Below are 24,157 nucleotides of genomic sequence, written 5' to 3'. Positions count from 1 at the left end.
CTCGCTTTAGGGAGAGAGACCAATGTCTTTCAGAATTGTAGTAAATGTGAGGGGATGCATAAAACTGGATCGCAAGGGGCTGGTAGACCACCCGGTATAACAGAGGGACCAATGACTTTCACAATTGTAGTAAATGTGAGGGGATGCATAAAACTAGATCGCAAGGGGCTGGTAGACCACCCGATATAACAGAGGGTCCAATGTCTTTCAGAATTGTAGTAAATGTGAGCGGATGCATAAAACTTGATCGCACGGGGCTGGTGGACCACCCGGCATAACAGAGGGACCAATGTCTTTCAGAATTGTAGTAAATGTGAGGGGATGCATAAAACTGGATTGCAAGGGGCTGGTGGACCACCCGGTATAGATTAAAACTAAAATTATGAATGAATTTGAATTGCATTTTTACGATCTTTTTGCCAGTTTTTAGGTACTTTTTTATGGATATTGTTATGTCTTTTTAAGGCAACTTCCGAGCCCTGGTAATAACCAAGTGGAAGCAATGTCAGACCCAGCTAGGAGCCCGAGGTCACCGCACTTCATATCACAGTTTGTGAGCACTAGATTATATTACAAAAAACCGACGTACTCACTCACATTTCAAGTCTCAATTTGATTGTGTTGACACTTTCTAAGGAACGACAGATGATGTACACGTGACTGTAGCTAGAGAGCGCCCTTTACACTGTTCCCTTTGTTCTCCCTCTTTCCTAAATCAGGACCAAAAACAAAAACGATATGATTTCCGTAATTAATTGACAGGTTATTAAAAATATGCTGGGGACAGGTAATTTTATACAACGTAAAACATGTCTTTTTGTTATGGACATCAAAGATTAAAAACAATGCAGTTGTCAGTTGTATGAAACCCACTCGAGGTAAACAGTGATTTTGGTACCTGTATTTTTAGCGTTCTGCTGTGACTTACGAAGGCAGTTTCCAGCCGAGACACAAAATGGAACACACACATAATTTATTAAAGCTTTTAAACCATAGCGTGCGTCGTTTCTCCTGCTCTATCTGGTTGGTGGATCTTAAATACAGGTTGTTTCATTCAAAACGATCCCACGCGATTGTTTGTGAAAGTATTTCAGCATTTTTTATTACGACAGAAATGTGAGAAGTCTGTTATAAATTCTTCCGTCATTTAGTTTCCAGAATTTAAATACGAGCAGTGTATCACAACCTGAGAGAGAGATGTATTTATTTCTGTTTCTCCCATTTGGAGGCTGCCAAAAAGTCGAAGTTTACATGAAAAGTGGACTGACAACTACAAAAGGTAGCGAAAAATATTCTGTCTGCTAGCATTTGTACCCGTTCTTCACACGTGACTTTGCAGCGGATTACATGTTTCCTTCAGGAATATATGCGAGGCAACATGACTCCATTCACACGTTTAATGCGACATAGAGGTGTGACAAACTGTTATTTTTCTGTAACTGCGACATCTGTCACTGCTACAATAAAGTAACTGTGAAAAGTAACAGTTAAAAATAACGTCCAACGTTACTCACGTTTTATTGGTCACAGCCTGTTTACGGCTTGAAGCTTGTCTCCTTACACCTGTGTTGCGAAGTCCCATGCGCGCACGCATCACTGTTGAAAGTCGGTGCAGCAAAACACGCATTCCTATTTGCTATAAAGTTAACGAGAGGCAGACAACGGATGAAATGAGAAGACAACATAGCGCCTTTTCTGAAATCTGATTTTGACAATGCCCCGATCAAGGATAGAAGACAAGAAAACATGATGATCTGTCTGCCAAAGCTCGACACAAACCGGTAAAAGGGGATCGATTAAGTAAAATGAAGTAATGTTATGTTATCTATAATATCAATACGGAAAATTAGCATAGTAATTTATTTATGGTACAAGAAAAATTATACGGGTGAAACGTATAATAATATTATAATGTAGGTAGCCCTGCGCGAAGTCTGAGTCAACGATTACCCCTGATCAGTTGAATATGTCATAACAGTTTACACTTCAGTTATCACATGACAGCAGCAACTTAAACAAATACACTATAGTGTACTTCACTTAAAGCAATCTCCTACGAAAGCACTCTCACTCGAAAGACATGCGTACTATCTGTACTCTGAAGGTCACATTCTGTGTCTGTTAAGCTGCTAATAGTGTCAGTTCCCACTTCCCAGTTACATTTTTCACTGGAACGTTATTCTGTTGTCGTTACTCGCTAACCTGTTACTTTTTGTCCTCGTCTAATTTGTAACAGTGACGGGCATGTAACTGTATCAAAGTAACTGCTACGTTATTTTTCAGCCATCTCTAATGTGACATGTTAAAATGATATCTTCCTACGAAAGCGCGCGGCAGGAACGTGAAATGTGATGAAGCTGAACAATATTGAGAGAGAATAAGGACGATTTCCGAATTTATTACACGGTACAATTCCTGGTCCGAAGTTATACGAAATTCTCCGTGGTTCTCACGTTGCATATTGGATCTCTGACCAATGGCGTGGCGCTCTGATGTTGATGATGATAACTGCCTTACCAGAAAGAATAAAATGGCTCTTCAGGATTTTCCGTTACCCACCTTGAAGTGACATGCACGATATGTCCCACGGGACTTAGACTAAAAATCCAATTTTTCGTAAGCATCTGCGTTTTTATCTGTCATACGATAAATATGTACGTGACGTAAACGAACGGAAATAACATATGTTATGTACAGTCTTTTGATAGACCGAACGTTAACGAAAATGTTTACGAATAATCTTTCTACAAATACCAACTCCATGTGATTAGCATGACAGCATGTGCTCCTGATAACACTGTCCTGAGCGAATACATTCTAAATACATAGTTTAGTTGAAGTACGTGCAACAGTTTTCCAATATGAGGAATACACACACAGGCAGATAACTGCACATACATCAAAGGGAAAAATTCTTTTTTTTTTTGTTAGTTGCTTTACGTCGTACCGACACAGACAGGTCTTATGGCGACGATGGGACAGGGAAGGGCTAGGAGTGCGAAGGAAGCGGCTGTGGCTTTAATTAAGGTACAGCCCCAGTATTTGCCTGGTGTGAAAATGGGAAACCACGGAAAACCATTTTCAGGGCTGCCGACAGTGGGGTTCGAACCTACTATCTCCCGAATACTGGATACTGGCCGCACTTAAGCGACTGCAGCTATCGAGCTCGGTAGGGAAACGTTCTACATTATGTTTCCTCGATGTTCAGTTACATTAGGCGAAATATTATCCATCCTCTGATTTTCTCCTGTTATGAATCGTTCTGCGAGAGTGTCCATCACTGGCTGCAGAGGATGAAAGCAAAGCAAAGCAAAGTCATCTTCGAACAGGCTATGAAGGCCCTTGGAGGGGTGGAAGGTAAAGGCTTCCACTATCCGTAACCTCGGCACTTGATGGGGTAGAGTGTTTAGCCCTACGCCCGGCCGCCTTTGCCCCCAGGAATTAACCTGGTAATCATTTTTGGTGTAGGCTGAGTGAACCTCAGGGCCATATGCACCACCGGAAGTGGAAATCTCATTTCTTAAATTTTACGACTTCTAGACGGAGATTCGAACCCACGTCCTTCCGGGCGAACCGAGCACGCCTTTACCGCCTGGGCCAGGCAGCCCCTGCAGAGGATGAAGCCCGTAGAAAATTAATTTTCTCCGTCATTTGAAGAGTAAGAGAAAATATGTACATAACAAAAATTATTTTAAATGAAGGGGCGTTTCACATATGATCAATAGTTAACAGAAAATTGAAAAAAATACCTTTTCTGGTATTCCTATAAACCCCTAGTCCATTCAGTGATTTTTAAAATATATCATATCAAAACCTGCTCCGGGATGGGTAGACTCTAAATATGACGTCTGGTCGAGTTATATTCAGTCGTTTACCCGTGATAGTGGAACAAACAAACAAACAAACAAACAAAAAACAAACAAACAAACAGTCACGAAAGATAAAACTACTGACATGATCTTGAGTTGACGTAAACCGGATAAATATATCAAAATATGGCGAAATAAATGACATTACAGGCAGCGGACCCGATAAAACTCCATAACGCGTACAGACTAACGTGGAATTACTACAACAAGAGAGTCACATCGCGTAATGAACAATTAGGGCCTCACAAGTCAGTTGTTTTGCCGGAAATTTTATACGCCTCAGAAACCATGTACCTTGGAGGTCACTCTAAAATTATAGAGATTTAAAAGCAAGAAAGGAAATATCTCTGAGAAATTTATGGTTCCGCGAAAGAAAATGGAATGTAGATTAAGAGGAGAACAGTGGACCTCTACTCATTAACTGACAGGTTCAATGATGTCGTACGCAAGAGACTCCTGAAATTCAGTGGCCATATTTATAGAGTGGAGAGCGAGAGACCAAAAGATTACTTTAAATAATCAACTCAAAGAAGGTCCAACTGAACTTGCTAGAAGAAAGTAAGGCGCCTCCGAGAAAAGAATATTACGAACAACATCATAGAAGATCGTGGAACCTTTAGTGCAATAGCAGCCAAGCACAAATTCATGGGGAAACCTAAAAAGAAAAGTGGTAGGAAGCGGTCCACAGAATGCAAGATTCATCACAGTACAGTCATAAAGAGATTTTGGGAGGATAAGAAGGTGAAAACCATCAGGCCAACGAACAAGTTCAAACACGCTATTTGAATGAGCATATCGAAGAAAAAAGTAGAATAATAATAACAATAATAATAATAATAATAATAATAATAATAATAATAATAATAATAACAACTACAATAATAATAATATGATGTAATAAATCAAGTGTGGGGATGTGTTCTTCACCATCACAGTATGCAGTGTGCGTCTGTGTTAAATCCTTTGCAGAGTTGGAATCTAACCTCGGCCAATCAGCAAGGAGGGTAAGATGCTAATCCCCAGCCCATGGCGGAGAGGATTACAGGGCTCATGCAGCACGTTCTTTTGTGGGCCACTTGGAAGTACTCTGGTATCAAAAGCAACCATCATACAATACGACAGTCCGACCCCAGACAAGACAAGTGTTCCCTTCCGTTTCTTCTGTACTAAAGATAAGGCTACGATGAATGGCTTTATAAGCCAGGTCATAAAAGAATACCACTGCTAACAGCTCAATGGATTTTAAGGAGGTCGAGAGGTCGACATGCTAGCACGCTAACCAGAGCAATGCTGGCCAAGGCCATAATTATGTAAAACACACCGGATTCTTGTCATAAGGCGCTCCCACCGCTGTACGTCTTGTTTACATTAGCCAGGCTGATAGACTGGCCAATGAGAGTAATTTATGCGATAATATCTATGACCTTACAGGTGTTGGAGTTGGTGGGGATTTAAAAGAACCAGAATGAACAGGTGAAAAAAGGTTATTGCATTCTCTTTAAATATTTAAAAAATGAATTTACTAACATGTCCGCCTTTGTGGTGTAGTTGTTAGTGTGATTACCTGCGATCCAGGAAGCGCGGGTTCTATTCCCGACTCTGCCACGAAAATTGGAAATGGCTAGAACGGGGTCTACTCAGCTTCGGATGGTCAACTGAGCAGAGGGGAGCTCGATTCCCGCCGTTCTGCGCTCTCAAGAATTTTGATAATGTTATTGATTTCACGTCCCACTAAGTACATTTCGACAGTTTTTAGAAACGGCGACCACGTGGCCTCATCTTGTAAGTGCCATTGTTTCCAGATCCAGACTGTTGACAGCCTGATCATAGCCACCTACCTGCAGTTTTAAATGGAATCCGAACTGCAAGGATTGATACAATTTCACACCCCAGTCAAAAATTAGTTGTTTTTGATTTTCACTTTTATAACTTTCTATTGGCCACTTCTTCTCTCCTTAAATAGGCTAAATTTAACGTACTGTGCGTTACCAAATTTTGTTTGTGGGTTGTAAGAATACAGGGTGATTTACAAGGAGTGACCGCCACTTACAGAACTGACTGCTAAAGACATTTGAGCAAAATCTGTCATAGAAAACTGTACCCTATTCTCAATACGTACAGAGTTACAATAATTTGGGAGTTATTCGAAGAATGCATTTTCCTTGAATTCCTCTCATTAGGAATAAAATAAACTCTTAAAACGTAATATATTATTAAATTGGCTCGTGTTTTGAAGTTGAACATGTGGTTTGAATTCTTTATTTGCTTCGTACAAAAATGTTTAACATTTTTAACTAAAAACGTACAGGCTTTTTATGGAATTCAAAACATATTTTGAGTTACAGAATATCAGGTAATTAAGTAAAAGATTATTTCTCAACAGTCAATTTAATTGATTTAATTTTATCCTTCAAACGACAGGAACTAAAGACACACAATTAATGCATTTCTCAAACAACTTTCAAATTATTGCAACTAAGTATTGAGAAACAGACAACTCAAAAAGTCGTCAGAAATTTGATCCGTACTACGTTACAACAAACACACTAGATGATAGCGGAAAATTTCAGGTACCCTCCAGTCAACCAGAGGAGGTTGGTACAGAAAGGTCAATTCATGAGCCTAGAGTTCAATATTTCAAAGAGATTTACCACATTAATAATATTAGGAATGTTAATAGGGGCTCGGGGAACATTTTGAATATTCAATTTTTATTTCTTGACATAATATAATATTTGATTCCACGTGTTCAATATAATTCTTACATTATTCTTAATGAAATATTTAACATACAATCAGTACTTGTTTCGGCCTAATTGGGTAATCTTCAGCTATAAATTACACTTAAAAAATACAAAATTTCGCCGCTGATTATGGCATGTTACAAAATGTTCAGTTGAAGAACTAAAACACGATGAGAGTTCTTTGGCTTGTAGTATAGGGGGATGATTACGCACACTTGTAAAATTTCATTGTTGATAGAATTAAGTATAATGTTGCTGTAAGATGTCCGCCTCTGTGGTGTTATGGTTAGCGTGATTAGTTGCCACCCCCCAAGGCTCGGGTTCGATTCCCGGCTGTGCCACAAAATTTGAAAAGTGGCACGAGAGCTGGAACGGGGTCCACTCAGCCTCGGGAAGTCAACTGAGTATAGGGGGTTCGATTCCACATCAGCCATCCTCGAAGTGATTTTCCGTGGTTTCCCACTTCTCCTCCAGGCAAATGCCGGGATGGTACGTAACTTAAGGCCACGGCCGCTTCTTTCCCTCTTCCTTGTCTATACATTCCAATCTTACCATTTTCCCAGAAGGCCCCTGTTCAGCATAGCAGGTGAGGCCGCCTGGGCTAGGTACTGGCCCCCCTGCCAAGTTGTATACCCCCAGCCCAAAACTCTCACGCTCCAGGACACTGCCCTTGAGGCGGTAGAGGTGGGATCCCTCGCTGAGTCCGAGGGAAAAGCCAACCTTGGAGGGTAAGCAGATTAAGAAAGAAAAAAATAAAGAAAGTTCCTGAAAGATTACAGTTGTTATCATGAGACTATTCAATTAACATTTAGCTGAGGACGGCCTGATTGTATGATGACTATTTCATTAGAGTGTTGAAAAAGTATTGAACAGGTGGAACCAAGTATTACATTTTGTCAAAGAATAAAATTTGGTTCATATAAACTCAATATGGAACAATAATGAAGTTTATAAATTGTAATCCCAAGATTCGTTGCCAACTTCTTAAATTCAGTACGAGAACCAAATTGTTTAAATTTAGATATTTTGGCTCTTAGGAATCATTTGTACTGTAGTTATTCTATATATTCCCTCCCTCGACTTCGAGGAACACCAATTTTTGCACTCTATTTTGAATCGATTTTCATTAGTAATTTATTTTTATATGTTACCCTTGCATTGAATTACTTAGAATCTTTTATAAAGGACTTACAAATAATAATGTATATACTTCGTCACAACAGGCAAATCGGAAGTATAAACAAATTAATTAAATTCAAAATGTCTTACCTTGCAAGGCCCCGGCCCAACACAACCAGAACAGCACCCACTTGGCCGTCCGGAAGCGCTGTAAGAAATCCGGTCTCAAGAAACACCAGCCGCATCTTGCATCTGATTCGCCCTGCGGTTCGGGCTTGCTTCGTTCGCTGTCTTCGGAGAAATCATGGCTCGAAGTCTGCAAGGGTAAGAAACACGTCGGCATGTTGTATTCTTTATTACAACCTCAAATCACAGACTGTCTCTTCTTTTCTCAGTCACATGATGTCTTTGTGTACAACACACTATTACATCACATTTAACACTGTTTATAAATATTTAATTCGGAGAAAAAGTTTTTAATAGATTTCAATTTAAGTAAGGACTTTCATAGTTTGCTTTTAAGGAGTATATCTGAAAATACTGGCAGTGAATATTGTCTTCAGATGTATATAAAAGTCCTGAGAAATTTGAGAAAGAGAATCAGATGAAGATGAAGAATGAATGGCAATATTTAACCATGTCAGTCCGTTACAAGAGCTCCTAAAGAGAAAATCAAAATTCTACACTATGTATAAAAAAATATGATTTCGGAAATATTGTGCAACACAGTTCTGGAAATGCCGCTCCAGTTGCCTGATTTTACGAGCAGTGGTCTCAAAAATAAAGCCTCTGTTGTTCCGCCAGTACAGGTTCTTGTTCCCGACCGCGACGCCACGTGTTTCGCCGCCACTTGTTACGCCTGGCAGTCACGTGCTTGTTCCAGCCCCCCCTGGTCCGCACCCTCTAGCGCTCTGAGAGCTACTGGCGACGGCGGACTCAGTGCCACACGCCATACTCCCCCTGAACAGCGCTCCCGAGATGGCGCACACGACCGCCCCTCTCCCTGCATGGCGAAAAGTGGCTGACCAATCACTTCACTTAGACCACATTACCAGGAGTTCATTAGAAACACCTGAAAGGTTGAATTTCTTCTGTATCAATTTCAAGTTATGAACAAAGCAAAAATACGTTAATAAAATAATTATGGATCCCTGGCTGAATGATCAGTGTACTGACATTCAGTTCAGAAGGCAATGGGTTCGATCCCCGGCTGGGTCGAAGATTTTAACTGTAATTCGTTTGGCTCAAGGACAAAGTATTTGTCTTCGTGTTCATATACATATTTTAACATAGACTTACGATCCTCGACAACGGGTACATGAACAGAAAATTTTAATACGCTTTTCGTGTTTGGGTAGAACACATCGAGAGTATTTACCTTACGATTGTGTTTAATGTCCCAATTGACCGATAAAATATGATGATGATGGTGATGATGATGATGATGACGATCATAGTTGTTTAAAGGGGCTAACATCTACGTCATCGGCCCCTAATGTTACGAAATGTAATGAAAATTTAAAAGTTCAAAATCATTCACTGACCAGAATAAAAAGAATGAATGGATGGATATGAACTTAAAACTATTAGTGGATCCGACCCATAAACTATCATAAAGAATAGTATTATTGACCAAGGGACTGCTTCTAAAGCACAATCCTGATTCGAGGATGCTTGTTGTCTAAAGGGGTCCAAAATCCAATTCGACGGCCCCTCATAATGGTACTTATCACTAGTAAAGTATAACCATTATATTTGTCACGTTGCGGTACTAATCAAAAGTAGCGTAGACTCACGGTGTTCAACACATTGTGGTGCTACTCACAGGCAACGCAAACCAATGGTGTTCCTCCCATAGTGGTACCAATCACAGGCAACGTAAGAGTGGTACTAATCACAGGCAATGTAAGCTCATGGTATTCCGGATATAGAGACACTAATCACAGGCAATGTAAGCCCATGGTATTCCGCATATAGCAGTACTAACAAGAGGCAACGCTGATCCACTATGACGCTCATATAGAGGTACTAATCACAGGCAATGTAAGCCCATAGTGATTCACATATGGTAAGAGAATTATACCTGAAAAAGAATGAACTTATGTAAAATAGAAAGACACGTTTCGCTCTTGAATGAACATCAGATTATATCAAATCACACTTAAAAATATGTAGAAATGTATAAACATGAATTTTAAATTATTTTGAAATCTTGAAAAGCTTCAAATATCGAACTTATCTTAATGAAGTCCTCATTCCCTATGCGAGCATTTGATCTAGTAGAATCTGCTGATGTTAATTAAATTGTTTCTTTTTCGCATAGTTTATAAATGTATTCAAAATTATTTGCAGCGGACTGAAGAACCTAACAGTTATAAATTAACTACCGAGTTCAGATATCACAGAATATTTCATTTACATATTAGAAAGATGGTGGTGGTGGTGGTGGTGGTGGTGGTGGTGGTGGTGGTGGTGGTGGAGGTGGTGATTATTGTTTTAAGAGGAAGTACAACTGGGCAACCATCCTCTATTATTACTAATCCGAATGAAAATTGAAGGGATCCGACACTTCGAAAAACATAGGTTTCGGCCAAAGAAAGACAAGGGCCACGAAGGGCGTGAAAATGAAAAATTCCTTTGGCCTCGAGTGCTCCAATACCGTCGGGGTGGGTAAAAAACAAGTGTAGACCAAGGGAGGTCCAATAGGATAGATGAAAGTGAGGTGTCTAACACAAGTAAGTGGAAGCAAAACCAGACTCAGCTACGGGAACCGTGGTAGCCAACCCATACTCTCACCAAGTTCAGAGCCTCTGTTCCCCCGTTTAGTGGCCTCTTAATGGCAGGCAGCAGATGCTGTGGAAAATCTACACAACGCTACCAACAACCACAGAAAAACTGGATAAATGGTCGGGGAGAAGACGAAGAAGAAATAACCTAGTTAATGATGATGATGATAATAATAATAATAATAATAATAATAATAATAATAATAATAATAATAATAATAATAATTTTAAGTCCCGCGAACTACTTTTGACGGTTTTCAGAGATGCCGAGGTGCCGGAATTTAGTCCCGCAGGAGTTCTTTTTACATGCCAGTAAATCTACCGACACGATGTTGACGTATTTAAGCACCTCCAAATACCACCGGACAGATCCAGGATAGAACGTGCCAAATTGGAGTCGTAAGGCCAGCGCGTCAACCGTCTGAGCCACTCAGCCGGGCTAAGCCAGTTTTATGCCGCCGGTAGAGTTATGCGGAAGTCGTATGAAGAAAATACGTAGGCCATCCAGAAATTAAGTTTGGCTATTTATTTTCTTGTAAAGTAAACGTATTTAGCCGAAAAATATGAGCACACGCGACAGATCTATGACGTAGCAATCGTATACCGGCCGCACAAGTCCCGCCCGGTGTCAGTAGCGCAGCATCAGTGGCTCGAAATGGTGGCTCGTATTCTTTCTCCCGCCACTTGCGAGGGTGGGTCTGGGCCATTCAGAACAAGTGGCGTGGAATGCTCAGTGTAAGCATTGTGCTGATCCAGGGCAATGCTCAGCGCTCAGCACCTGTTCTGCAGGAGTTCGGCTGGTAAGTGTTTGATCACCCGCCGTACAGTCCTGATCATGCTCCCAGTGATTTTCATCTTTTGTTGCACCTCAAGAAATTCCTGTCCACCTGTCAGCATTTTCACACGGACAAAGTGCTGAAGACGAATGTCGCAGGATGGTTCCATTCCCAAGCGGGAGACTTCAACGGGCATACAAAAGTTGATCTCACAATATGACAAGTGCCTCAATTTAGGTGGTCTTTCTTTCTTTATTCGAGTCAGAAGTACAACAGAATAACGCTACGTTTAAAAGAAACAAACTACATACACAGATATATACAAGTAAAAGGTCTTCAACAATATATGTCATACAGATATCACACCGATTCGGGCCAAAATTTGGCCACTTCAAGGGCATTTGGATTGGCCCGCACCAAGTCTTCCATTGTGCAGTTTGATTGACACAGTGGGCAGCATAGCAGGTGTTTGGTTGTCTGAAGTTCACCACAGTCACAAATGGCCGTATCGATGGCGAAGTTCCATTTTTGTAGATTCGTTCTGGTTCTACCCACTCCAGATCTAAGTCTGTTTAAGGACCTCCGAGTCAACCAGTCCTCGGTGTGACCGGGAGGCAACACTTCCCGTGGTTCCATCCATTTCAAGAGGCCAGGGGTCTTTTGTTTCCATTTGGTAATCCTGACTTTGTCCGATGATCCTTCCAGGTGTTCTGAAGATGTTAAAAAGGCTTTTCTCGACTTCAGTCTTCGTTGGGCAGGTTGGTATCCAAAGAGTGGATGTGAAGGCATTAGATTTGTTTTAAGCATTTCGTTATTAGCAGCAACCTCTCTCCTGACATCAAAAGGAGCAATACCGGTGATTATGTTGAAAAATAGCTCGTACGTTGCTGTATCCGGTGTTAATAATTTTTTCATGTAATCATGGTGTCTTGGTTTTTTTTATACGGAAACTTGATTTCTGGATGACCGTCGCATTTTACCAAACGAGCCTTTAGGCTGGGGACATACGCTCCCTTGCTTAGAGACGGACATACGCTTTAAACGAACGAAACAGATAACGGTATAAATAAAACATTCGCAGATGGAGATGGTAAAAACACCGCATATATGAAACCTCTATAAATGAATTAAGTTTTAATAAATATAACCGGTGCGCTATAAAAATACAAGAAGATTTTGACTATACAAAGAATTTATGCCTAGAAAGCACATTAAGGATATGTTCAGTTTTATGATTGTTATATTCAGCGGAAATGGTTGAAGGGTTCAATACGATAGGATCTAAGAAAGAGAATTTTCCCTACAGAGGGTCAGTTATTATAACTGGACTTTATGCCACAGCACGCTTGGGTCTTCATCACCCGTGACGCTACATGCTTTGCCGTATTTAAGAGACAAGGGTCGCCAAACATGGTCCTAAAATAACAGTGGCAATAACAAAAGCTACACTGGCATACATCTTCACCTTCTCAACCGTCTGTCACCACTGATCTGTATTCAGAGCTCTCCTCCAGGTGGCAGATACCCTATCAGTTGTTTTCCTAACATACATCTTCATTATAGACTGTTATGCGTTTCAGAGTTCAGTCTGCAAGCCTCTGTGATTTCACTGAACTCCACCACAATCCTCTATTTGTAACTAGTTCTGTGGCCTCGTTAAGTTCCGCACCTCTTATCTTTAGATAGTTAAGAACTGAGTTTAACCATCATCATCTTCGTCTCCCTCTACTTCTCACACCCTCCATCACTGAGTCCATTATTCTCCTAGATAACCTACTCTTCTCCATTCGCGTCACATGACCCCATCAGCGAAGCCGAAGCCAGTTAATGCCCACAGCTCCATCCATCGAGTTCATTCCTAACTTAGCCTTAATCTCCTCATTCGGAGTACCCTCCTGCCACAGTTCCCACATGTTTGTACCAGCAAACATACTCGCTAATTTAACGTCTGTTATTTCTAACTTAGGAATAAGGTATCTTAACTCCATCCAGATTTCATTCCCGTACAGAAAAGTTGGTCTGAAAACAGACCGATGTAAATATAGTTTCGTCCGGGAGCTGACTTCCTTCTCAGAGCATACTTTTGATCGCAACTGCGAACTCACTGCATCAGCTTTACTGCACCTTGATTCAATCACACTTACTACACATCCTGAATACTTGAAATCATCTACCTGTTCCAGTTTCGTATTCCCTACCTGATATCAATTCTGTTAGCTTTCTTACCTACTACCATCACTTTAGTAGTGGAAGGTGTAATTCCCATTTTACACTCATTGCATCTCTTCTCAAGTTCCAAGATATTAGACTGCAGGCTTTCGACAATTTCTGGCATGAAGACCAGGTCGTCAGCATAGGCCAAACTGCTTACATGTTCACCTAAGTGAATTCCTCCCTGCCACTTTATACCTTTCAGTAGATCATCCATGTGAACTATGAACAACAAAGGTGAATGATTACAGCCTTGTCTAACCCCCGTAAGTATCTTGAACCAAGAACTCATTCCAGGTTTGTTTTTACCTAATCTTCATTCTTTCTAAAAACTCTATTCAAGCTTATTTGTTTTATAATGTCATTTCACGACATCTCTTCATTGACAGCAGGGAGCATACCGCTTAGTCGAGCAGCTCGTCTCCGTACTCCCAAGTCTTCCCAGCTCAAAGTTTGTAACATTTTCCTAACACTACTCTTTTGTCGGAAATCTCCCAGAAAGAATCGTGTTGTATTTCTCTGGAATTTTCCGAGGTGAGGGTTCCATACACTGGAACCATACTCTAATTGGGGTCTTGCCGATGACTTATACGCCCTCTCCTTTACATTCTTACTATAACCCGTAAGTGCTCCCATAATGATGCGAAGAGATCTGTAACATGTAACCTTTCGTCGAGTGAGTGGCTGCATGGTTTAGGTCACGTAACTAACAGCTTGCATTCGGGAAATACTGGGTTCGAAACCCACTGTCGGCAGCCCTGAATATTATTTTTTCCGTGGTGTGACCAGGCAAATGCTGGGGCTGTACCTTTCTCTATTCTTCAAAGTCCAGTTTTCACAACCGTACACGAAGCATTTAGCGAATCTTCTTAACTCTATCCCCATTCTGGTCTATTCCTTCCCACTCCTAGCCCTTTCCTAACCCATCATCGCGAAAAGCCCTATCTGTGTCGGTGCGACGTAAAGCAAACACGAATATGGATAAACATGGAGCCGGATGGAGATGCCCACGCGCTCTACAGCCGAGGCAGAGACACCACAATCACGTGTACAATAATATATATCTACTGCACTCTGGCTAGTTTAATGTATGTCAACGTGGTAAGTTTAAACGAGCATATTAAGTATCTCACACTCTTGTATTATCGCATGGACTATTGCACTGTAAAACCTAGATGAAGACTTGTAGCCAGCTATTTACGGCGAAAATACTGTAACTGATCGGATAAGCCAGAATTTGTTTTCGAGATTTCAGTCTGTTTTCTTTGCTTTAAAAGACAGATCTCTTACAGGCAGGCCTAGAGTCCGGATTATTAGGTGCTGATAGGTTAGAATGCAAGCTTACCCTTCACTGTACAGCGGTTATGCTATGAAATTTGCATAGATATTAGGGGTACAGCCTATAGAACTCTAATTTATGCTACTCTTCCTACATTATGGTACAACAGGTTGCATGACACTTCCTACAAACCAAATTACTTTGCATTCTAACCTATTACTACCTAAACATCCGAGGTATAGGCAGGCCTATGAGTACTGAGACGCTCAGAAGGAGTGACTTGTAAACAATATAAGGATAACAACTACGGAATTAGCAGAAGAATACAACAAATCATCATTATCATCATCATAATAAGATATTCTGCCTGTCGGCAGGTTCCTGACACCATAGCTGCCTCAATCTGCTTCTCTGTTTGGTATCTTCCCCTTTTCACTTCCTTCAGCATTGTTATTCTTCTCCTTTCCCTTTCCATTGTACCTTCAAGAACTGTTGTTAGAAGTCATTTTGTTCTCAATATGTGTCCCATCCAGTTCGCTTTCCTCTTTCTATCAGGTTTAGAGGAGTTCTTTGTTTTTGATCTTTTCCAGTACCGTACTGTTCTTCACTTTATCCATCCATTTTATTTTCTCCATTCTCCTCCAAGCCCACACCTCGAATGCTTCAATTCTATCTCTTTCACTATTCTTCAACGTGCAGGTTTCAGAACCGTACATGAAGCATTTAGCCAATCTTCTTAACTCAATCCCCATTCTGATGCATAATAAGCGTTTCATTTTCTTGAGAGCTTATTTTAACATTGCTATCCTTGTTTTATTTCTTTCTCACTCATCCACTTGTTATTAGCATGCTCCCTGAATACTGGTATGTATATCTTGTTCAGTTTGACATTATCTTGATTTTAACTTCATATCTTCTTTGTCATTTACTCTCATGTCCGGCTCAATGGCTAAATAGTTAGCGTGCTGGCCTTGGGTCACTGGGGTCCCGGGTTCGATTCCCGGCAGGGTCGGTTTAATTCCGCTTGCGCGGGGACTGTGTGTGTGACGTCATCATAATTTCATCCTCATTACGACGCGCAGGTCACCTACGGGTGTCAAATCAGAAAAGACCTGCACTAGGCCTCTCCGGAGGCCTCACGACATTTCATACACTCTCATCACCTTAGCTTTCTTAGTGCTTATTTTCATTCCACAGTCTTCCATTCCGTTTTCCAGTCGGGAAATGTGAGGAAATATCTGATGTGGTTTCACTGCGATATTTAGGTAACAGGTATACAAAATGAGAATAATTTGATTCTGCTCGCCTCTCTGCGATCCTGAAATGCCTGGTGATGGGAGGTGGATTATGTACTATACAGCAGAAACCGAATGAACAGCAATGGTGTTGTACCCTTGGTCAAGGTGATTCCGGCAACATATCCATCTCCGCTGTACGGCGGGTGTGCATATTCATCAGGCGATATTCGTGGTTGCGCGGCATGAACCGATTTTCCCAGCCAATAGGATAAACACAATAACAGGGGAGCAATAGAGAAGGAGTAAAGGACAAACATGAAGACACAAAGGCACAATTACAATCTGTATCTTCATAAATCTCAATTCTTTTACATACTTCTACATTTCCACATTGGTCAAAATCGCTTCTCAGTATGAAGCGTACCTGATGACTTGTTGGCGAACACGAGACCCTAGCTGTGTTCACCATTTTCACTTACTTGTGCCAGGCTCCTCACTTTCATTTTCCCACCCTGCATGACCGTTTTCCTTTCCAGACATCTTCACTCTTTGAAGGCTCACATCAGTCAGTTTTTACTATACCGCTAGAGACCAATCGGAATGTCCTTACATCCATTCTCAAAGTCCCTCTCCCAAGTGAGAATGTTTATAAATAAATAAATAAATAAATAAATAAATAAATAAATAAATAAATAAATAAATAAATAAATAAATAAATAAATAAATTAAATAAAATACAGGGACACTACAGTTGTTTGCATGTTCACTCCTCAACCCGAAGGCTGGTCGGATCCTCAACAGCTCCACCATTAGCTGTCATAGATGGCCTAGGCATCACTGAAGAGGCGTACTAGGGAAATGAGGAGTGAAGTAGTTTCCCGTTGCTTTCCTCACTGAGCCAGAAGTTGCTATTACATATCAGTCTGCCATGTCCATTGAAATGCATGCACCATCCGACCCTATGAGCAATATCCGCAGTAGATTCATACGTGGGACTGGCTTCAAAAGGAATGGTATTACTAGCATCGCTCATACCTCAGTCACTTTCATATTGCCAAAGTCAAGGATGAGACTAAGCAGGTCAATGAAAGTAAAAAATTGTTCTAGCCCATACCAGAAGACATAGTGCACTGTAAAACATCCATTGGAGACTGTTAAAAGGCCCATATGAAGACAAAATTCCTCCTGTCAAACGTAGAAAATGTGGAGCCATGTCGGGGTGAGTGGCTCAGACGGTTGAGGCGTTGTCCTTCTGACCGAGCCTGGCAGGTTCGATCCTGGCTCAGTCCAGTGGTATCTGAAGGTGCTTAAATATGTCAGCCTCGTGTCGGTAGATGTACTGGCACGTAAAAGAATTTTCGCGGGACTAAATTCCGGCACATCAGAGTCTCCGAAAACCGTAAAAGTAGTTAGTGGAACGTAAAGGAAATATTTATTATTATTATTATTATTATTATTATTATTATTGTAAAGACATGTATTAATTAAATTAAATTTAACGCCCTTTTAAATGTTCCTCTTGCCTTGCTTCAATCTCTTCTTGTTTTTTGCTTTGCCTCTCACAATTTTTAATAATGTAATGTTACTTGCTTTACGTCCCACTAACTACTTTTACGGTCTCCGGAGATGCCGAGGTGCAGGAATTTAGTCCCGCAGGAGTTCTTTTACGTGCCAGTAAATCTACCGACACGAGGCTGTCGTATTTGAGCACCTTCAAATACCACAGAACTGAGCCAGGATCGAACATGCCAAGTTGGGGTAGCCACTCAGCCCGGCGTCTCACAATTTTTAGTTCACTCCGTTATTCCTTCTTTTTTCATTTTTACTCTGCATTATGACGGCGCCATAAGTTTCTGCTGCTTTCCTTTAGTGGTGCTATTTTGAGGATCCAACTCCGTGTCGAGTATTTAATAGAAAGACACACGCAGGCTGAAAACCACACTCTGTGACCTTGTTGCTCCAATGCAGAATGTCCTACTTGACTGGTACATGCGAAGACTTCTGACAGGAAAAATTGAGGGAATTTAGCAAGCAAATCTCTCAGCACACGGTGAGATCATTCCCACCAACCTGCCCACAAAAGTACCGTCAGGCTAGGAATACTCAACTGGAACAGGAAGATCATTTCAAATACTTAGGATGTGTATTATCACAGGGTGGTAGTAAAGTAAGTGAAATCGAATTACGTGAAGTGTAACAAGGCAAACACAGTTGCGATCTACATTATTCCTTAAGAAAGAAATAATCTTTACAGAGTGAAGCCGAGACTAGGTGGACTCAAGGTACCTTACTCATAAGTTGGAAACAGTACACAGAAAGTAATCGGCAATGATTACTGGTACAAACAAGTGAAAACAATAGCAGGAGGGTAATAGTAATGAAGCATTACAGGGTAAGTTAGGTATAAACTTCCTGGATGAAGATGTGGATGCAACCGGCTCCGGTGGTGGGATCATGTGAAGTGGATGGAGGACAGTTAGGTTAAGTAGGAGAGTACTGGACTGGACCATGGAGGGTAAGAGAAGTAGAGGGAGACCAAGGCGACGATTGTTTCTAATTACTGAAAGAGAGGAGGTATGAAACTAAATGAGGTCATAGAGCTAGTTAGAAATGGAGGATTGTGAAGGTGAATGGCCAGTTCACAGAGTCTTGCAGACTGATCAATGAGAGATATAACAGTATACATACATACATACATACATACATACTGAAACCGTACAGTGTCCTGTACAGCTCATGGGAATGATATGGGCTTTTATACTCCATTAAAATTACTCCTAAAGGTCGCGTCATTGGTAGCAGTATGGGCGAAGGGGATCGAGCGGCGTCATGCCAGAACGGAACCCGCGAAAAGAGCGCCTGCGAACAAAGGGAGGACAGGGCACAAGCCAAGCCCCCGCGGAAATACGCTCTCAACTTGCAGAGAGAGATAGAAGGGGACGCGATGCTGGAGTAGTCAGATACGCCCCGAGGTGTGGCCTAGCTTCCCAGAGTTCCAAACGAACATAAGGAACTTCCGGTTTTTTATGCACGTGTCACGGGTGCCAACGTCGGACTTTGGCGCGTAAACAATGGAATGATATTTTAATCCAAACATAGGAAAATTATGCGAGACACACCATTGAATAGAGCGGAATTTTCTGCGTTCCCCAGACTAAAAATATGTAATAACTTATGCAGGGGAAGAAATGAGGTCACCAGCTGTCAAGATGTAACATATCGCTAACACATGTGGATACAGCGGCGTCACCCAAGCCAAGAGTCGCGCTAAAAGTTGACTCCACCTCCCGAGGGACGCTAATGAATTAATCAAAGGCGGGAAGCAAATTACATAAAAACTGCTGATCGTAGGTCCAGCACGCCTGGCTCAAATGAAAGAGGAGACAGAGGGCTACAAGATGCAATATTTAAATATCGTCAATTCTTGGTAGGAAAGGAGCTCTTGTTCCTAATGAACCGTGAACGTTGACGCCCCCAAGCTTCCGGCGGGCAAGATAATATAGGCCGGGCAGGCCATTGCAGAGACAGTTGTTCTTTTACGAGTCGTTGAGAAGGACACTGCGTCCCGCGGTGCCCCAGTTTAAGTCAGAAACCCTTGACCGCGTACTGAAAGCGCCATTGTGTCCCGCACGCTTTGTGAAGTGAACGGGAGGCCAAACGAGCCTAGGTATTGTTTCTGTGCTGCGTGTCAAACTAGTAAAAACCGCGAGCATAACTTACCAACAAGTAGCAGAATACGGCTGAGAAACTGCCGGTTTAATGAGTCAGTGAAATTCATAATTTGGTATCACCCAAAGTGTTGCTTTGAATCAGGGGCTCGAGTCTCGTGAGCCACCCGATTCTTACTGTGAACGCGCCCGCCGTAATTTGAAAGTCCGTCTTATTCGTGGTGTAAACTCTGAAAATAGAGGACGTGTGACGAGTGTAAAGTGTTACCCACTTGGATTACTGTAAGATTTCAGCTGTGACGAGTCCCCCAGGATGTCGGACTTGTATGGACCAGGGATGAAGGACTGCACGCCCGCCACCTACCGAGTAGTCATGGAGTACTAAGAACTTCACCATGGGTCTCCCGTGGAAGGAGAAACAACGGCCACCAAACAGATGAGTGATGTCCAAATTTAATTTCTAAGCATGACATAACTCGGGGATAGGATTAGCGTTCTTTGTAAATATCAAAATGTTGTAAGTTAATGCATGTCCTATATGGAAATTTTATTGATTTTTATAATGTTGAAGTAAATTCAAGGGAGCTAAATTCCCGGACGACTCATATTTCTTTCTTAATGATTAGCTTATCGTGAGGGTTATATTTTTAGTGATATGTAGAATGTCCTAGCAAATATGGGAACAAGGTTAAGAGAATATTTGAGTTTCCCGTAGGGGTGGTTGGAAAAATGGAATTTGGCGAGCAAGGAAACATGTCGAGATGTTGGTAGTCATTGTCCCACGTGATTGTCGAATATGCCAGGGAAACTCATGGGTCAGTCAGACAATGCATGCCCAGCTTACAGATATAATCAGCGCATGGACTGCAAGAAAGAAGAAATCCCGACCGGGAGAGGTACATATTGTGTGATTTAGACAAGTGTGAGGAACCATGTGCAAGTTTCCCGTGATTTTTGATTAATTGGCCATAATGGTTTGGAGTGGTTTTTTTTATCTATAGCCGGGGTGGGACCCAGGGGCAGGAGTCCTTAATCTTTGGTCAGAAGGTTTAAATATAAGTGTATTTTATGTGGTATGAACGAGGAGCCATGAGAGCCATAGGCCCAAGGGAAGAAGATACGCGATATGAGACGTAGTGAGAAGGCCGAATAGGAATTTACGATGAGATGATTGAGAAGTGATCGTGCCCACAGTCTCAGTGATAATAATGAGAAGGGAGTGAATAAAAAGAGTATTTCATGGGAATTCCATAATGATATGAATAAGCAAATGAAGCGGGCCATGGATATGTGTCCCCGAGATGAGGGGGTAGACGTGTGAGCGAGAGAAGAATCAGAACGGCCGTGCGAAGTGAATGGCCGGCCTTCCTTTTTTTGTGAATGTCTGGCTCTCGGCCTCGTGACAAAGGGATTCCGCGTCCCATTGTAGTAGGGCTTGGAGCCCGGGTCTGCCTGCGTGCTTTGTTTGGTTTAAATGGCTTAGCTAAGAATACTTGTATAATGATAATATCACGGTGATTTCTTTTAAAGGTATTTAATAAATGAGTAGGGATCCCCCCCAGATATCCGGCGATATGAGATTGTAACTATTCTAGGGATCTACAGAAACCCACAGTACCTCTCGGTCGGGAGTCGGCCAGTTCGACTCCGGATTATGATGGCGCCCTTGAGCGGGTTGCTCCAGGCGTACGCCTTGGGCCGGAGACAGTGATAACCATGCTGTTTTGTTTCTAGGAATGGCCCTCCTGTGTGCATGAAGTGTATATATCCATATATCTGTGTATGTTTCGTAATTATGTGCACATATTTTTGAGTTCAAACAGAACCTATGTGCACGTTGTGTGGTCTTGGTGATAGATGAGGAGTCCGGGGTTTAGCAAAAATGGTATTTGTGTTTGTTTGTGCATTATGCAAATGTGTCTTTTAATATGATATTATGTAGTGTAGGCCCCGGTTATGATTCGTGCTTAGAACAGCTAGTAATATTTGTGAATAGGGACATCAGGTCATCTCACGGTGTGATAGACAGAATAATGTACAAATTTCATGAACGGTATGAATTAATGAGGACAAATGAACGATAGCAAGTCGCAAAACCTCAATCATACCGTTATGCAGACGACGCCCATGGGCGATTCGTATTTTAAAGTGATTATTATTTTCTTTTCCTCCCATATGTGGAGAGTCATTGTATAGAGCTGTGTCAACTTTTTTTAAATTGTCATATTTGAATAAATTTGTATTCGGAACCCCTATTTTATGATTCTTGTCATTTGTAGCAGTGCTAAGCAGTATCCAATAGGCATTTGAACCCAGAGATCCTACTTTCATATTATAGACATAAGGCTCCATCTTAAATCTTTGTTTTCTTTCGTTCGAACGTACCACTTCCCCAAGTGCTCAGGCTGCCGGGCCGGCACAGAAAGTAGGAAGGGGAGCGGTTCGAAGCTCGTTAAGCAATTCGACCCGCTCTTCAATCCAATCTCATCCGTGGGTGTTTACCCCGTTACGTGGAGGCATTCTTATGCGTGGGTCATCCATTCGAAGCCCGGTAGGGTGTAATACATAATCATTATAGACTGTTATGCCTTTCAGCGTTCAGTCTGCAGGCCTCTGTGAATTTACTAAACGTCGCCACAATCCTCCATTTGCAACTAGTGTTGTGGCTTCATTTAGTTCTATACCTCTTATCTTTAAATCGTTAGAAACCGAGTCTAACCATCGTCGTCTTGGTCTCCCTCTACTTCTCTTACCCTCCATAACAGAGTCCATTATTCTCCTAGGTAACCTATCCTCCTCCATTCGCCTCACATGACCCCACCACCGAAGGTGGTTTATGCGTACAGCTTCATCCATCGAGTTCGTTCCTAAATTAGCCTTTATCTCCTCATTCCGAGTACCCTCCTGCCATTGTTCCCACCTGTTTGTACCAACAATCATTCTTGCTACTTTCATGTCTGTTACTTTTATGAATAAGATATCCTGATTCCACCCAGCTTTCACTCCCGTAAAGCAAAGTTGGTCTGAAAACAGACCGATGTAAAGATAGTTTCGACCGGGAGCTGACTTCCTTCTTACAGAATACTGCTGATCGCAACTGCGAGCTCACTGCATTAGCTTTACTACACCTTGATTCAATCTCACTATATTACCATCCTGGGAGAACACGCAACCTAAATACTTGAAATTATCAAACTGTTCTAGCTTTGTATCACCAATCTGACATTCAATTCTGTTGAATTTCTTACCTACTGACATCAATTTAGTCTTCGAGAGGCTAATTTTCATACCATACTCATTGCACCTATTTTCAAGTTCCAAGATATTAGACTGCAGGCTTTCGGCACAGTCTGCCATTAAGACCAAGTCGTCAGCATAGGCCAAACAGTATAATGAAGATAATGTAAACTACAGAATTCCCTGATTAATTGACTGAACTAGTTCATAAGGTTTTTAAAAAAATCGCTTTACGTCACACCTACACAGATAATTTTCCTGGCGGCCATAGGACAGGAAAGGGCTAGGAGTGGAAAGGAAGCGACCTTGGCGTTAATTAAGGCATGGCCGTAGCATTTACTGCCTGGTCTGAATGGCAAACCACGGACAGCTATATTCAGGAGTGGCCACAGTGGAGTTGAAAACCAGTATCTTCCGAATGCAAGCTTACGTGGCCCAAACCGCACGGCTACTCGCTCGGTGACAAACATATTTCTCTGAGAACACGTTGTTGCTCTTCCGGCTGACTAAGAAGGCTCCAGTTTCAAAAGATACCGTCTTCAGCGAACCAACAATAAGCGTATGCATTACGAAGACCCCTTTCATTAAGAAAAACAATCCTCTTTGTTAATTAGTGGAAAGTTTCTTACCGGGTGACTACTCCTGCGTATAATCTCACTGTTTAGTCCAGAATGGGAGGTATTTGCATATGAAACGGTGCAACTACGATTAAACCTTAATGGCCGAAAGAAATTCTGCCAAGTGTAACCGCGGAGAAAACAGTGCTTTACTTTTATTACAAAGGGCACTCTGTATGAGGTGAAAATACAGCGAGAATTAGCTTCCTCCGTGGTTCAGTGATAGAGGTTGGAATAAAGACCGTCCGGTACCATACGACGTGCAATGTTCACATGTAAAAGATCATCTTATTTTTTATACAGTTCATTCACTCGATCCTGAATGTCTCTCTCCAGTTGGTGGCTTACGTGACTGGGTGGGAAGAGTGGTTATCAGTAGCCCAAACGACTTCCAGACGATGTCCTCCCTAGAGAACGAAAAGTTCTTTTATTTTCTCTCAACATTTGAAGTCAAATATTGTAAAACTGTAAATTCTTTTCAATAAGGAAGAGTGTTCGGCAATATCAAACGTAGATGACTGAATTTCAGCACGCAGTTCGCTGGTAAATGTTTCCAGGTTGAAGATAAGGCACGGGCTCTCGTGCTTCCGTCCGAGGATATAGTGTGGATGAG

At 41.6% G+C, this 24,157-nt stretch overlaps 1 protein-coding gene across 1 annotated transcript in view; it reads right to left on the bottom strand.

Moving 5' to 3' along the window:
* Oatp26F (Organic anion transporting polypeptide 26F) overlaps positions 1-24,157 on the bottom strand; it is a 717,049-nt gene that overhangs the window by 403,378 nt on the left and 289,514 nt on the right. The window contains exon 3 of the mRNA XM_068228964.1: positions 7,883-8,048. Within this exon, the coding sequence (XP_068085065.1) occupies positions 7,883-8,048 (166 nt within the window). The remainder of the gene's footprint in view (positions 1-7,882; positions 8,049-24,157) is intronic.

Source organism: Anabrus simplex, chromosome 8 (assembly GCF_040414725.1).
Source record: "Anabrus simplex isolate iqAnaSimp1 chromosome 8, ASM4041472v1, whole genome shotgun sequence".
Lineage (NCBI taxonomy): Eukaryota > Metazoa > Arthropoda > Insecta > Orthoptera > Tettigoniidae > Anabrus > Anabrus simplex.
This window is presented reverse-complemented; position numbering and strand designations above follow the sequence as displayed.